Source organism: Chiloscyllium plagiosum, chromosome 45, assembly GCF_004010195.1.
Source record: "Chiloscyllium plagiosum isolate BGI_BamShark_2017 chromosome 45, ASM401019v2, whole genome shotgun sequence".
NCBI lineage: Eukaryota > Metazoa > Chordata > Chondrichthyes > Orectolobiformes > Hemiscylliidae > Chiloscyllium > Chiloscyllium plagiosum.
The window spans coordinates 2,422,755-2,438,059 of record NC_057754.1 but is presented as its reverse complement, the minus strand read 5'-3'; the positions used below and the strand labels follow the sequence as shown (position 1 = coordinate 2,438,059).

Sequence of the window (15,305 nt, the reverse complement as noted above, 5' to 3'; positions counted from 1 at the left end):
GGGAGCACAGGCTCAGTCCCACGGCGGAGCGGGCACAGGCTCAGTCCCACGGCGGGGGGAGCACAGGCTCAGTCCCGCGATGGAGGGAGCACAGGCTCAGTCCCACGGCGGAGCGGGCACAGGCTCAGTCCCACGGCGGGGGGAGCACAGGCTCAGTCCCGCGATGGAGGGAGCACAGGCTCAGTCCCACGGCGGAGCGGGCACAGGCTCAGTCCCACGGCGGGGGGAGCACAGGCTCAGTCCCGCGATGGAGGGAGCACAGGCTCAGTCCCACGGCGGAGCGGGCACAGGCTCAGTCCCACGGCGGGGGGAGCACAGGCTCAGTCCCGCGATGGAGGGAGCACAGGCTCAGTCCCACGGCGGAGGGAGCACGGGCTCAGTCCCGCGATGGAGCGAGCACAGGCTCAGTACTGTGATGGAGTGAGCACAGGCTCAATCCTGCGATGGAGCGAGCACAGGCTCAATCCCGCGATGGAGCGAGCACAGGCTCAGTCCCGTGATGGAGCGAGCACAGGCTCAGTCCCGTGATGGAGCGAGCACAGGCTCAGTCCCGCGATGGAGCGAGCACGGGCTCAGTCCCACGGCGGAGGGAGCACAGGCTCAATCCCGCGATGGAGCGAGCACAGGCTCAGTCCCACGGCGGAGGGAGCACAGGCTCAGTCCCGCGATGGAGCGAGCACAGGCTCAGTCCCACGGCGGAGGGAGCACGGGCTCAGTCCCGCGATGGAGCGAGCACAGGCTCAGTCCCACGGCGGAGGGAGCACAGGCTCAGTCCCACGGCGGGGGGAGCACAGGCTCAGTCCCGCGATGGAGGGAGCACAGGCTCAGTCCCACGGCGGAGGGAGCACAGGCTCAGTCCCACGGCGGAGCGAGCACAGGCTCAGTCCCGCGATGGAGGGAGCACAGGCTCAGTCCCACGGCGGAGGGAGCACAGGCTCAGTCCCGCGATGGAGGGAGCACAGGCTCAGTCCCACGGCGGAGGGAGCACAGGCTCAGTCCCGCGATGGAGGGAGCACAGGCTCAGTCCCACGGCGGAGGGAGCACAGGCTCAGTCCCACGGCGGAGCGGGCACAGGCTCAGTCCCACGGCGGGGGGAGCACAGGCTCAGTCCCACGGCGGAGGGAGCACAAGCTCAGTCCCACGGCAGAGCGAGCACAGGCTCAGTCCCACGGCGGAGGGAGCACAGGCTCAGTCCCACGGCGGAGGGAGCACAGGCTCAGTCCCGCGGCGGAGCGAGCACAGGCTCAGTCCCACGGCGGGGGGAGCACAGGCTCAGTCCCACGATGGAGCGAGCACAGGCTCAGTCCCACGGCGGAGGGAGCACAAGCTCAGTCCCGCGGCGGAGCGAGCACAGGCTCAGTCCCACGGCGGAGCGAGCACAGGCTAAGTCCCACGGCGGAGGGAGCACAAGCTCAGTCCCACGGCGGGGGGAGCACAGGCTCAGTCCCACGATGGAGGGAGCACAGGCTCAGTCCCACGGCAGAGCGAGCACAGGCTCAGTCCCGCGATGGAGGGAGCACAGGCTCAGTCCCACGGCGGAGGGAGCACAGGCCAGGCTCAGTCCCACGGCAGAGCGAGCACAGGCTCAGTCCCGCGATGGAGGGAGCACAGGCTCAGTCCCACGGCGGAGGGAGCACAAGCTCAGTCCCGCGATGGAGCGAGCACAGGCTCAGTCCCACGATGGAGCGAGCACAGGCTAGGTCCCACGGTGGAGGTGGAGAGAGTGGGCTGATTCCTGGCTGGGTCCCACGGTGGAGGTGGAGAGAGTGGGCTGATTCCTGGCTGGGTCCCACGGCGGAGGTGGAGAGAGTGGGCTGATTCCTGGCTGGGTCCCACGGCGGAGGTGGAGAGAGTGGGCTGATTCCTGGCTGGGTCCCACGGTGGAGGTGGAGAGAGTGAGCTGATTCCTGGCTGGGTCCCACGGTGGAGGTGGAGAGAGTGAGCTGATTCCTGGCTGGGTCCCACGGCGGAGGTGGAGAGAGTGAGCTGATTCCTGGCTGGGTCCCACGGCGGAGGTGGAGCGAGTGAGCTGATTCCTGGCTGGGTCCCACGGCGGAGGTGGAGAGAGTGGGCTGATTCCTGGCTGGGTCCCACGGCGGAGGCAGAGTGACAATGACGGTTATTCTATTCTATTCTATCATCACCATTCCACTCATTCCCTTACTGATATAAAATAATCACTAATAAATCCAACAGAGGAATTTAGGAAAAACCTCATCAGCCAGAGAATGTCAGAATATGGGATTCCCTGTTTAAGGAAGTTGTATTAGTACTTTTAAGAGGGAGGAGGATTGGTAGGATGGATGGGAAGGTGATGGGGTGGAATGGGAGAAGGTTTATGGAGAGCAAGAGCACCAGCACAAAGCAGCTGGGCCAAATGGCCAGTTTCTAAACTGTAAATTTAAAGTAAGGTTCAGTACAAACCCTTCCTAGTCAGCCCTCCACCAAAACTCGCTGGACGTAGCCTGAAAGAGTGGGATCTTGCTTGATGTGCCATTTCCAAAGAGTGGAAACCTCCAGGTAATTCCCCTCAGCTCAGTGTCTCATCATCAGAGGCATAAAGCAATTTACCAATTAGATAAACCAAAACAGATGCAACTGGATAAAACGGTGACAGAATCTGATGTACTGCATGTCCCACTGCACTATTTAAACATCTGTTTTACCCGAGTGAGTTGTGAGACAGTGTGAGTGATTGCAAATTAAAGCATTCGGAGATAGCTGTTACGATGCTGCAGCTTTAGTTAGTCAGTGAGTCGAGATTTAAATTTGAAAACTCTCCTTCACAATGACCTTGCTCCTTCGGGTAAACCTCTGCCCTTCACTCCCTGCCAACCCCCAGCCCTCCTCTTGGCCTGCAGCTTTCTTTCCCCACAATTTAGGACAAACTCTTTCATCTTACATCACTCAGCACTTTCAATCCTATCTCGTAAACAGATTCCCACTCCACTTCCTCCTATCATCGGCTATGTAGCTGTTCAAAGTGTTGTTGTTGTATATAGAATGCATTAGGCCAACATGATTTTGTGTTTGACAGTGTTCGTCCAATGTATCTGATCTTCAGCAATGAGCTCACTCAATTTAAAGACCCCAAGATACCAGTGGGTATTCATTTCCTTGCCTCCGGATGGTGCTGCCAGTTGAGAGGGGTCCAATCCCAGGCATTCTTTGGTGCTTTGACATTGAAATGTAGAACCGAGAAACTGTGGTAGGCCACTTGGCCCTTTGAGTCTGTTCTATGCGTGTCTCAGTGCCAGCATGGCAGCAAATGTGGAGGTCTGAACCTGTTCCAACACCCACACTTGCCAATACGTTTTAGTAGGTAGACATGATGAGCACAAATGTTTCTCACTGAGGTGAAATGTTTCACTCCAACCCCCGGCTTAGCTGTAAAGTGACGGCTGATCACAGAACATTCAGTTCATCTACCCAACAAGGCACTGCAGGGCTTCTCTATGACCTTTAGCACTGCCTTACTCTGGCCAAGACAGGATTTGGAAGAGGCCATCCAAGCTCTTAAGGCAGTTCTGCCATTCCTCAGTAAGTCAATATTGAAATTTTACATTGCTCCTTCACGACACGATGGTTGACATGTGCCTCTGAGGAGTAGCTGGGACAGGGGGCTTTGTTAGCACAAATACGTTCATCTGTGACTCAGTTGAGACACAAATCTGTGTGTTCAAGTCTTGTAATGATCCCAGCTAAAGGTAATACTGAACAATGGAGCCGGTGGCCAAGCACGAGTCCCCTTTGCCACACTGTCCCTGTTCGAACGATAGTCACCACTCTTTGATGCCATCTCATCTCCATTGAAGCCCTCGCCTCAGTCCTCACTGGACCTCATCAATGCAGATGGTCTCAAAGCTGCCAGGTACCACACCGGCCTAAACTTGACTCTGTCGTCGCCATGAGTCTGTTTCAGACCCACCTCACTAATGCACCTGCTGCTGGGTCTCATACTGGACTCAAACTCACCTCTGCTACTGCTTCCATGAATCTGCGTTGGATGCAGACACTGCCAGGAACCTAATGCTGCCACCATGAGTCCAAACTGCTGGGCCTACTTGAGTCTGCGCAGCCGGACCTACTGGGGTCCACGCTGCTGGGCCTACTCGAGTCTGTGCTGCTGGGTCTACACAAATCTACGCAGCTGGACCTGTTCGAGTCCACACCACCAGGCCTACTCAAGTCTACACTGTCAGATCTACTTTAGTCTGTGCTGCTGAGCCTACTCAAGTCCTCACTACTGGGCCTGCTCGAGTCCGTGCAGCCATGACTACTCGAATCTGTGCTGTTGGGCCTACTCAAGTCCACACAATGGGCCTGCTCGAGTCCGTGCAGCCGTGACTACTCTGAGTTCACACTGCCAGGCCTACTCGAATCTGTGCTGCTGGGCCTACTCAAGTCTGTGCTGCTACGCCTGCTCGACTCTACACTGCCGGACAAGGTCACGAGGGACCTTGACAAATGCTTCAGGAAAGTCCACGTTGACAACTTCTATTGCCCTCCCCTCATTAATTATCATCATCACTTCCTCAAAAAACTCAATCAAATTTGTGAGATGCCTCCTCCACAGAAAGTTATACTGATTATCTCTAGTAAGTCCAATCTTTTCCAAATGCGACAGAATCCTGTCCCTAAGGAACTTGTCCAATAATTTCCCTACCACTGATGTAAGGTTTGCCAGCCTGTAATTTCCTGGGTTACCCTTTGACCTTCTTAAACAAGGGAATAACAAATGTTCCAGCGCTGAAGGACGTCATTTGACCCATTTGGTCTGCACTGGCTCTCGGATTGAGCAGGTCAGTTAGTGCCATTCTCCCCTGCCTTCTCCCCATGACCTTGAATAGTATTTCTTTTTGGAATTACAGTGTACCTTCCCTTTGAGAGCTTCGCTTGAACCTGCGTCCTCCATATTCTCCAGCACTGCAATCCAGGCAATTACCACTCACCGCACTAAAGGTTTCGGTTACATCTCTTTTACTATAAATCTCTGCCCTCTCCTTCTCAACCCATTTACGAGTTGGAACAGCTTCTCCATATCCATTAGACCGTAAGGTATCGGAGCAGAATTTGGTCATTTGGCCAAACGAGTGTTCTCCACCATTCAATCATGGCTGATATGTTTCTCAATCTCATTCTCCTGCCTTCTCCCTGTAACCTTTGATTCTCCTTACCAATCAAGAACCTGTGTATAGAAAACTTTATTTTCAGTTCAAAAGAGGGAGCTTTACTCTGTATCTAATCCCATGCTGTTCTCTCCTGGGAGTGTTTGATGTGGCGGGGGGGAGGGGAAGTGTAGAGAGAGCTTAACTCTGGCTCTAACCCTATGCTATCCCTGTTCTGGGAGTTTGATGAGGGGGCAGTGTAGAGAAAGCTTTACTCTGTATCTAACCCCGTGCTGCCCCTGTGCTGGGAGTGTTTGATGGGGCGACAGGGTAGAGAGAGCTTTACTCTGTATCTAACCCCATGCTGTCCCTGTCCTGGGAGTGTTTGATGGGGACAGTGTAGAGAGAGCTTTACTCTCTATCTAACCCCATGCTGCCCCTGTCCTGGGAGTGTTTAATTGGGCGACAGGGTAGAGAGAGCTTTACTCTGTATCTAACCCCATGCTGTCCCTGTCCTGGGAGTGTTTGATGGGGGGCCAGTGTAGAGGAAGCTTTACTCTATATCTAATCCCGTGCTGTCCCTGTCCTGGGAGTGTTTGATGGGGGATCAGTGTAGAGGGAGCTTTACTCTGTATCTAACCCCATGCTGTCCCTGTCCTGGGAGTGTTTGATGGGGGGACAGTGTAGAGGAAGCTTTACTCTGTATCTAACCCCATGCTGTCCCTGTCCTGGGTGTTCGAGGGGGAACAGTGTAGCATACCCTCTGTTTAAAAGAGTACAGGCACTTTATTCTGGATGTGGAGAGGAATGTATAAAGGGATGTTCAGGAAGAGGAGGTTTGGAGGCTAAAACACAATGGATGTTTGGTTGTTACTAAAACACAATAAATCACTCCTTGGCAATGAAGAGCAGACACAAACCTTGCTTGTCTCTGTGTTTCAACATTTTCTCAGTCTGGTTTTAATTTTTGTCAGTTGTGTTGGACTTCCCCCTTAGAGAGTCTGGAGGAACAACATCTGAAAAGAAATGAAAAATCATAAAGCAAAATTATAGCTGACAGGAAGGGACTACTATTTCTCTCTTCATTTTTCTTTTATCTGTCAATCTTCCTGGCATCCAGTGTTGTTTCATTGGGAGGTTATGACAATCAAATAGTGTCTCCTTTGTCCTTTGGGGAAGCACGGTTGGTCAATGCATCATGATTCCTGCCTGGCCAAAAAGGCTTGATTCCAGGATTAACTGTCCTGTCTGGACTGGTCAGTCATTATCATGGTAATTATGAAATAGGAACAATAATCACCCTCATATCATTCGATGGAGGAATATCAGTCAAATTCTTGTCCCTGTTCTTAACAGAGATGTGCAGATGTAACAGAAGAGGATGTTGACTGACAGATTGCTCTGTCTGAACAGCCTTCCATCAGTGTCCTGGATAAACAATGGTGAGATGTGCCAGGGAGCAGATACATTAACCAGTATTCCACCACCAGTCAGCACCTTCTGAAAGAGTCATAGAGTCAGAGACGTACAGCATGGAAAGACCCTTCAGCCCAACTCCTCCATGCCAAACAGATATCTTAAATTAATCTGGTCCCATGTGCCAGCACTTGGCCCATACCCCTCTAAATCCTTCCTATTCATCCAGATGCCTTTTAAATATTGTAAGTATTCCACCACTATCTCTTGCACCACTTCCTCTGGCAGCTAATTCCATACACGCACCACCCTCTGTGTGAAAAAGTTGCCCCTTAGATCGTTTTTAAATCTTCCTCCTCTCACTTTAAACCTATGCCTTGTAATTATAGACTTCCCTATCCTGGGGAAAAGACCTTGGCCATTCACCCTATCTTTGCCTCTCATGATTTTGTAAACCTCTATAAGGTCAGCCTCTGATGCTCCAGGGAAAACAGCCCGAGCATTTTCAGCCTCTCCCGATAGTTCAAACCCTCCAACCCCAGCAACATCCTTGTGAGTCTTTTTTTGAACCCTTTCAAGTTTCATAACATCCTTCCTATAGCAGGGAGACCAGAATTGAATGCAGTATTCTAAACGTGTCCTAACCAATGTCCTGTATAGCTGCATCATGACCTCCCAACTCCTATACTCAATGCACTGAACAATAAAGCAAGCGTACCAAACTTCACTATCCTGTCTACCTGTGACTCAATGTTAAAGAACTATGATCCTGCACTCCAAGCTCTCTTTGTTCAGCAGGACCTTACTATTAAGTGTATACATCCTGCCCTGATTTGCAGCACCTCACATTTATCTAAATTAAACTCTATCTGCCATTCCTTGGCCTATTGGCCCATCTGATCAAGATCCTGTTGAACTCTGAGGTAAGTTGGAGACTTAGTTAAAAACTATACCAAATAACCTTCTTCTGTGCTGTAATGACTCTATTAGACATGTTCCTTGGATGCTGCCTAACCTGCTGTGCTTTTTCAGCACCACACTCTTGACTCTATGACACATTACTCCATCCAAATCCCCACCCTTTCACAAAGGCACTTTCTCCCGAACCCTCCCAGTTTATGAAGACAATGTATTGTGCTGTGAGAGGAATAACGCAGCCTGTGTGCTCAAGGTAACTTTTACCACTTTCCTTTATTCAGGCATACGCTGGGGAGCCAAAGGACAGAGTGATAAATCTCTTTGGACTCCCAGAACAACAGTCCCAGTATATTTTATAATATTCCAGATCAGTGTTCACCCGATCCCACCAATTACACAGGAGGTCACATCCAAATTTGTAGATGATTGATACACTATCTTTCACTGGTCAGAGTTGGCCCACTTCTTGCCCGTGGCTGCTTGCCTTGCCTATTGGTCATGGTTTGCACACTCCCGATGTATGCCCAGACATTGTTGTGTGAGATTCATCCTTTCGATAGGATGATGTTGCATCGAAAGAGGCCATTTGTTCCGTCCTGGCCACACGAGCTCTTTCATAGAGCTAACCAAATATTGCCACTTCTGACCTCCTCCTTCCTCTCACTCAATTTACTGCCCCTTGCCCTCACCCTACTGAACCAAGCTTCCCCCACTACATCCCAATTCTGCCTCTTGCACCTCCCTCAACTTGCCCTGCCCTTTCCCCATCCCCTTCGATTCCCCTTTTGCCTATATTTTAAGCGTGGGAGGGGGGGGGATTGAGTCAATTATCTGCTGGATTTGATCAAAGGCTTCAGTGCTAGATACTTCTCCATCAATGGCACTGTCTGTCTGACGCTGGAATGAGGAACTGATGTGGAGTTGTTTGAGCTGGGTGGCCAGTGTCTGTGGGTCAGGGTGTGACCCACTGTCCACTGTCTGAGCTCAGGTATGGCCACAGTATACCCTGGTGGGTGGTATGGAGAAATGATCAACCAGAGTAGAAATTGCATCTTCTGCTACTATCATCACCATTGGTATTTTTACATTTCCCAGTGCCCGGCAATAACTCTTCATCCAGATATTAACCCACGGCTTGATTCCTATATCCTGTCATCACGAACGCGGGTTTGACTGGTCCTCTTTATTATACTAACAAGGGACATCAGAAGTGAAATGTGAAGAAGGTTGAGTTGTCTTACCAAACGGGAAGTAAATTGGCATCTTTTGCTTGTACAGGTTGTAATCAACATCCAGAAAGACGCAGAATATAATGCGGTCGAACTGAAAAAGACATGATCTATCAGTGCTCACCAGCCAGTGCTTAACATTGTACTTAACTAGAACATGAATTTCATCTGCACTTTATATCCCTTCACTGACCTGCAACTTCAAACTTACACATCACTGTGCAAGGCTCCTCTGTAGATTTGGGTATCGGAAATATTGAGAGAGAAAAAGTTTACCCTGTTCCCCAGTTGATTTTTATGGAAGCATTCATAAAATCACTACAGTGCTAAGAGAGGCCATTCAGCCCATTGTGTTTGCACCAGCCCTCTGAACAGCATCTCACCCTATTCCTGTAATCTCACAATTACTATAGTTAGCCCACATCGTCTGTGCACTACAGGGCAATTTAGTGCGGTCAATCTGCCTAATCTGCGCATGTTTAGACTGTGGGAGGAAACCAACGTAGACACGAAGTTTGCACATTCTCCCCATGTCTGCGTGGGTTTCCTCCGGGTGCTCTGGTTTCCTCCCACAGTCCAAAGATGTGCAGGTTAGGGTGGATTGGCCATGCTAAATTGTCCCATAGTGCCCAGGGATATGCAGGTTAGGGTGGGTTGGCCATGGGAAATTGTCCCGTAGTGTCCAGGGATGTGCAGGTTAGGTGGGTCCCCCATGGGAAATGTGGGGCTACAGGAATAGGGTACGGGACGGGTCTGGGTGGGACGCTCTTCAGAAGGTCAGTGTAGACTTGATGGGCTGAATGGCCTGCTTCAATACTGTAAGGGTTCTATGATTCTATGAGAAAATGTAAACTCCACACAAACAGTCACTGAAGGTTAGAATCGAACCCAAGTCCCTGGCGCTGTGAGGTAGCAGTGGTAATCACTGAGCCACCGTGTTGCCCATTGATTCTTATTGGCAACATGTGCCCATTAGAAAGGGAACAGGTCCACCAGATGCTAATAGCACTCACTCATAAATCCCAATTTACATCCCTCTGCATACATCTCAAAGTACCTGCTTCCCAGGTAAGCATGCAACTCTTTACAAACACTTTGTCTTTCCCATGTTCCACTTCATCACAACCTTTTCTGAAAAAGGCTGTCTCTGCATTTATTTGGAACTGATGAGCACTGTCAGAGACTGGCCTCTTGACTATGAGAGGCATCATAGGTGCTTAGGCAGGTTCAACGGCAAAAGTAACCCAATTTTAGAACTGTCTTTTCGGTGCACAGGCCAATTTGCCTTTGTGTTCTGAGTATTGTGGAATGACAGGAAGTTTTTATCCTGGGACGCTTTTTCTTATATTTCAGGGAGCCATGTCTGGAAGGCAGGATATCTTTGCAGGATCACATGAGGGAGGAGAAGATGGTGACTAACTTGAGCAGGGAGTCTGCCTTCTGACACTCTGAGAGTCCTTTCTTTAAACATATTCTGACCATTGGTCACACCTGAAACAAGGGGGTTTCCTGCAGGAAGTTATTCTATTCTATCAACCAGTACCTTTTGATTTATTACTGTCACGTGTACCAAAGTACAGTGAAAAGTTTTGTTTTGCGTGCAGTACAGGCAGATCATACTATACAAAGGATATAAGGGTGACAGAACAGAGTGAGGAATACAATGTTCCAGTGTAATTTTAATTTAGTTGGAATTGAAATTTAAAAGAGCAGAACGATTGTAAGATTTTAAGAATAAGATCTGCTGTGGAGAGCTTATAAAGAGCTACCATGCTTTGGTGCCATCTTGTCAATCTGACTGAATAATGGAGTAGGCTTCAAGGGGCTGAATGGCCTATTGCTTCAACATTCAGAATGGATGTGCCAGATGAATAAATGCTCTTGACCTTCCAACAAAGCACCTTCGCCCAGAATGGATTGCATTTTTCAAACTGCTGGAAGAAATGGGCCCCTTCCACTAATCCGGCAGCAGAAAGCAGTGTGAGGGGGTTAGCACCTAACCCCAGGACAACAGCACAAAGCTCCAGCACAATCCTGCCAGAGACTGAGCCCTTGGCCCTTATCACAGCTCGACACCCGATGCTGACCCACTGCCGATTTCATTTCAGAGAGAGCTGCGTGAAATTTCAATTAAAAAACAAATTTACTGCCCTGCAATTCAAAACAGGCCACCCGCTGACACTGAGGGGCATTTCATGTCTAGCTTCCAGATGAAAAAGAAATAAAATGATATTCACTCACTCAGAGGCTGAAATGAAAAGCGTCATTATAATTAAACTGGCTTTAGTATAGTTTCAAATACAACAAGGAGCTGCAGCGGCTGCAAGCAAAGCCTTTGTCAACAGGCACTCAATAAAGGACACATTCTGAGGTCACTGCATTTAACTGTAATTATTCAGTTTTAAAACAGAATTGAATTTATCTCCCTGCTGGTGCAGATGAGCTTTCATTAAGATGATAGGAACCTCCATTTAGCTTCAAATCTCTTCAAATGTCTGCTTCGTGAGGACAAAGATGATGTTTGGCCCAGTTGTTATTCCTGTCCATCTCACGATATGCATGGCCAAAGCAATTAACCTGGACAAACCCTTTGAATTTTTTAGCCTCCAGCTGATGCATATGAGGAATGAAAAACTATTAAAAGCAACTAGGGACATCCCTCAGACATTGGGTTATTAAACCATCAAAATCATTTTAAAAAAACACAGGGCATTCATTTCGCGAGAGATAGAACTGAATAAAGTCAAATTATATTAAACTACCATTCACCACTTGGGGCACTGTCAATAGTTGACATTATAAAAAAAGAGGCACTGGAGACGTTGGAAGATTTACTGGAATGATATCAAAATTGAAAGGTTATAACTTGTCAGGAAAAGCGATACTGATTCACTCTTTTCTGTAGAACATAGAACACGGAGTGGTGCCCCAATAGAGGCCTTTCAAATTGTAATGGGGATAAAGCGTAGAGGTAGAGAAGATGCTTCCACTGAAACAGTGAGGAGAAACTTCCTCACCCAGAGAGTGGGGTGAATGTAGAATGTGCTCCATCAGGTGAAGAGCACCGATGTGTTTTAAGGCAAGTTGGAAAAGTAAATGGTGGTGAAAATATCCCAGCATTCACAGCAATAGGACCAGTTTCCCATTGGCTTTATAGGTTTATTATAGAGATTTCAGTATCATTATGAATGCAGATGTGCCATTTCCTGAAAACTGAGCGCATCCACAGTGACTGATACCCAGGCTGGGTCAATGAAGACTTCCTCCTCCCTTGACCTGCACCCAACATTCACCATTTACCAACTCGCTCCAACATCACACAGGAAGCTCAATATCCTCAAGGACAGTGCAACCCTGGTTGGCTCACTCCCTCTGTCACTGTCACTGGGCCCAGAATTCAGTCCTGTGATTCCTCCTTGATCACATGGCTCCAAGCTTCCAGGGCTTCCCTGAGAGAAGGGAGTTGGCCTCAAGTCCCAAAAAGCACACATCCCCAGCATCCGGACAGTCATGAGGGAAGATGCCAGGAAGTGTGTGGAGGTGTGGTTCTGCTGAAGCTGATGTTCCCTGTTTCCGGTCTCCAATTCCTTTCGCAACGTGTCGAAACTTATATTCTTCCCCCAAACAATGTCACCTGAAATTATTCATTTATTGTTTGCTGGTCCGTTCTTGGCACTTAAATGACTGCTGCATTTTCATATGTTACAACAGAATTGCACTCCAAAAGCAGCTGTAAACATTTCAACGGAAATTCTATGTGCCATATAAATCCACACTCCTTCTCATGTTAGACAGGGTTTTGAGGAGTTTTCATTCTGAAAACTAAGAAATAAGTAACAGGCTCAGCTTATTTTCCTTGTGTTAAACCTTTGCCACAAGAGATTCAGTTCTCCTCCTGAACACATGCTGTTTTACAGAGTGCTGAGCTGCCAGTAGATGGCACTGGTGTTGAACAGGTTGGGGAACCATGACACTAGTCAGCAATTGACCATCAACAAAACCCAGTGAAGAGTACTTCAGTCAGGCCTCAGTCCAGGGACAACAGTGACCAATTTTGCAAAGAAAACACATACATCTGAATCCAGCAGAGATCAAACCTGGGAATGCTACAGCTAATCTTAGAATGAAGACACCTTGCTGAAAAATTGAGAAATCATTGATGTAGGGTGGCACAGTGGCTCAGTGGTTAGCACTGCTGCCTCACAGCACCAGGGTCCCAAGTTCGATTCCAGCCTTGGGTGACTGTCTGTGTGGAGTTTGCACATTCTCCCTGTGTCTGCGTGGGTTTCCTCCGGGTGCTCCGGCTTCCTCCCACAATCCAAAGATGTGCAGGCCAGGTGAATTGGCCAGGCTAAATTGCCCATAGTATTAGACCATAAGACATAGGAGCGGAAGTAAGGCCATTTGGCCCATCGAGTCCACTCTGCCATTCAATCATGGCTGATGGGCATTTCAACTCCACTTACCCGCATTCTCCCCGTAGCCCTTAGGTGCATTAGTCAGAGGGAAATGGGTCTGGGTGGGTTACTCTTCGGAGGGTCGGGGTGGACTGGTTGGGCCGAAGGGCCTGTTTCCATGCTGTAGGGAATATATATAATCTACATAAAACTAAGTAAGCAAGTCGGAACAAAGACAACAGGAATGGGGTCTGACGGGCTGAATGGCCTTTCCTCATTATTATCTGCAATATCAAGCAGGCCAGCTGTCCAGTTTTGTTTTCAGTATGCTCATCCTTTGTTTTCATGAGCTGAAAATATTATTGGATTTTGGAAAAAAACACAAGGAATAGCATATCATCCACTGTTCTATCGACCATTCAAAATGCTTGATCTAAATCCATTGTTCCTTTGGTTATTCATTTTTGTAAATCGAAGGATCATATCTTCATGCAACATTAAAGATAAGCTGTCGCAAAGTATAGTGTTTGTCGCAGAGCCAATTAAGAATTGCATACACAATATAGAAAAGTGGGCGGCACGGTGGCGCAGTGGTTAGCACTGCAGCCTCACAGAGCCAGAGACCAGGGTTCAATTCCCACCTCAGGCGACTGTGTGTGGAGTTTGCACATTCTCCCCGTGTCTGCGTGGGTTTCCTCCGGGTGCTCCAGTTTCCTCCCACAATCCAAAAATGTGCAGGTCAGGTGAATTGGCCATGCTAAATTGTCCGTAGTGTTAGATGAAGGGGTAAATGTAGGGGAATGGGTCTGGGTGTGTTGCACTTCGGCGGGTCGGTGTAGACTTGTTGGGCCGAAGGGCCTGTTTCCACACTGTAAGATAAATCAGGAGGAAGTAATTTACCTCTTAGCCCAGTTCTACCTTCAGTTTGATCACGCCTGATCTCCCTGATCACTCCATCTCCCTGTCTTAGATTCACATCCTTTCTTTTACAATCTTACCAAAAAGCATTCTAAACCATAAGAAGTCTGGACAGAGTGGATAGGGAGAAACTGTTCCCACTCACCAAAGGATGAATTATATGTGCAGATACATTCGTTTTTCCTCAAAAAAATGCAGGCAGTCAATTCATGTAATATTTTGTGAATTCCACTTTGGAAACAGAACCAGTCTGACTCAAGTTTGGGATACAGACAGACTCTGACCTCACGCCTTTAATGCATTGTCTGAGCTGAAATGTCACCTTTTGTTATAAAACCTTAAGTTGTCTCGAGAAGATGACTTAAAAGAAGTTCTGGGATTTACATATTAATGAACCGAAACCTGCAACCCACTCTAAAAGTGGAATGACTTAACAATCCAGATTTGTTCAATATATCATTTCAGTTGCATGACACTGTAATCTTTTGCTATAAACTGTGTCTTATGATCTTATACTCTACTACGACCTGATGAAGGAGCGGTGCTCCAAAAGCTAGTGCTTCCAAATAAACCTGTTGGACTGTCACCTGGTGTTGTGTGATTTGAACTTTGTCCACCCCAGTCCATCAAGATTTACCAGGATGTCATTGGGAATGGAGTGTTTCAGATATGGATAGTGGCTGGGACTTCTTTCACTGCAGCATAGGAGATTGAGGGGTGACCTTTACAGAGGTTTATAAAATCATGAGGGGTATAGATAAGGTAAACAGCAGATGTCTTTTCCCTAAGGTGGGGGCTTTTTAAGATTCGGGGGCACATCTTTAAGGTGAGAGGAGAAGGATTTAAAAAAGACATGAGGGGCAATTTTTTTTAACAGACAGTGGTCTATGTGTGGAATGAACTTCCAGAGGAAGTGCTGGACAGTTGCAATATTTAAAAGGCATTTAGATAAGTGCATGAATAGGAAATGTTCGGAGGAATTTGGGCCAAGCACAGGCAGTGGGACTAGTTCAGTTTGGGATTATGGTCAGCAGGGACTGGTTAGATCAAAGGGTCTGTTTCTGTGCTGGATATTTCTATGACTCTACAAACAGAGTATCATATAAATGGAGCTTAAAAATGTGTTGCTGAAAAAGCGCAGCAGGTCAGGCAGCATCAAAGGAGAAGGAGAATCGTCGTTTTGGGCATAAGCCCTTCTTCAGGAATGAGGAGGGTGTGCCAAGCAGGCTAAGATAAAAGGTAGGGAGGAGGGACTTGGGGGAGGGGCGTTGGGAATGCGATAGGTGGAAGGAGGTTAAGGTGAGGGTGATAGGCCGGAG

General features: G+C 48.4%; 2 protein-coding genes across 4 annotated transcripts in view; one reads left to right on the top strand and one right to left on the bottom strand.

The window, feature by feature from the left end:
* LOC122543809 (macro domain-containing protein CT2219-like) overlaps positions 1-15,305 on the bottom strand; it is a 955,696-nt gene that overhangs the window by 17,692 nt on the left and 922,699 nt on the right. For all 3 annotated transcript variants that reach the window (XM_043682600.1, XM_043682599.1, XM_043682598.1), the window contains 2 exons: positions 8,684-8,765; positions 6,029-6,124 (listed from right to left, as the gene is read on the bottom strand). In XM_043682600.1, the coding sequence (XP_043538535.1) occupies positions 6,069-6,124; positions 8,684-8,765 (138 nt within the window). In that variant the 3' untranslated portion in view covers positions 6,029-6,068. The remainder of the gene's footprint in view (positions 1-6,028; positions 6,125-8,683; positions 8,766-15,305) is intronic.
* Positions 528-1,700, top strand: LOC122543978 (trans-Golgi network integral membrane protein 2-like). The gene has a single exon (XM_043682986.1). The coding sequence runs from the start codon at positions 528-530 to the stop codon at positions 1,698-1,700; it is 1,173 nt and encodes a 390-aa protein (XP_043538921.1).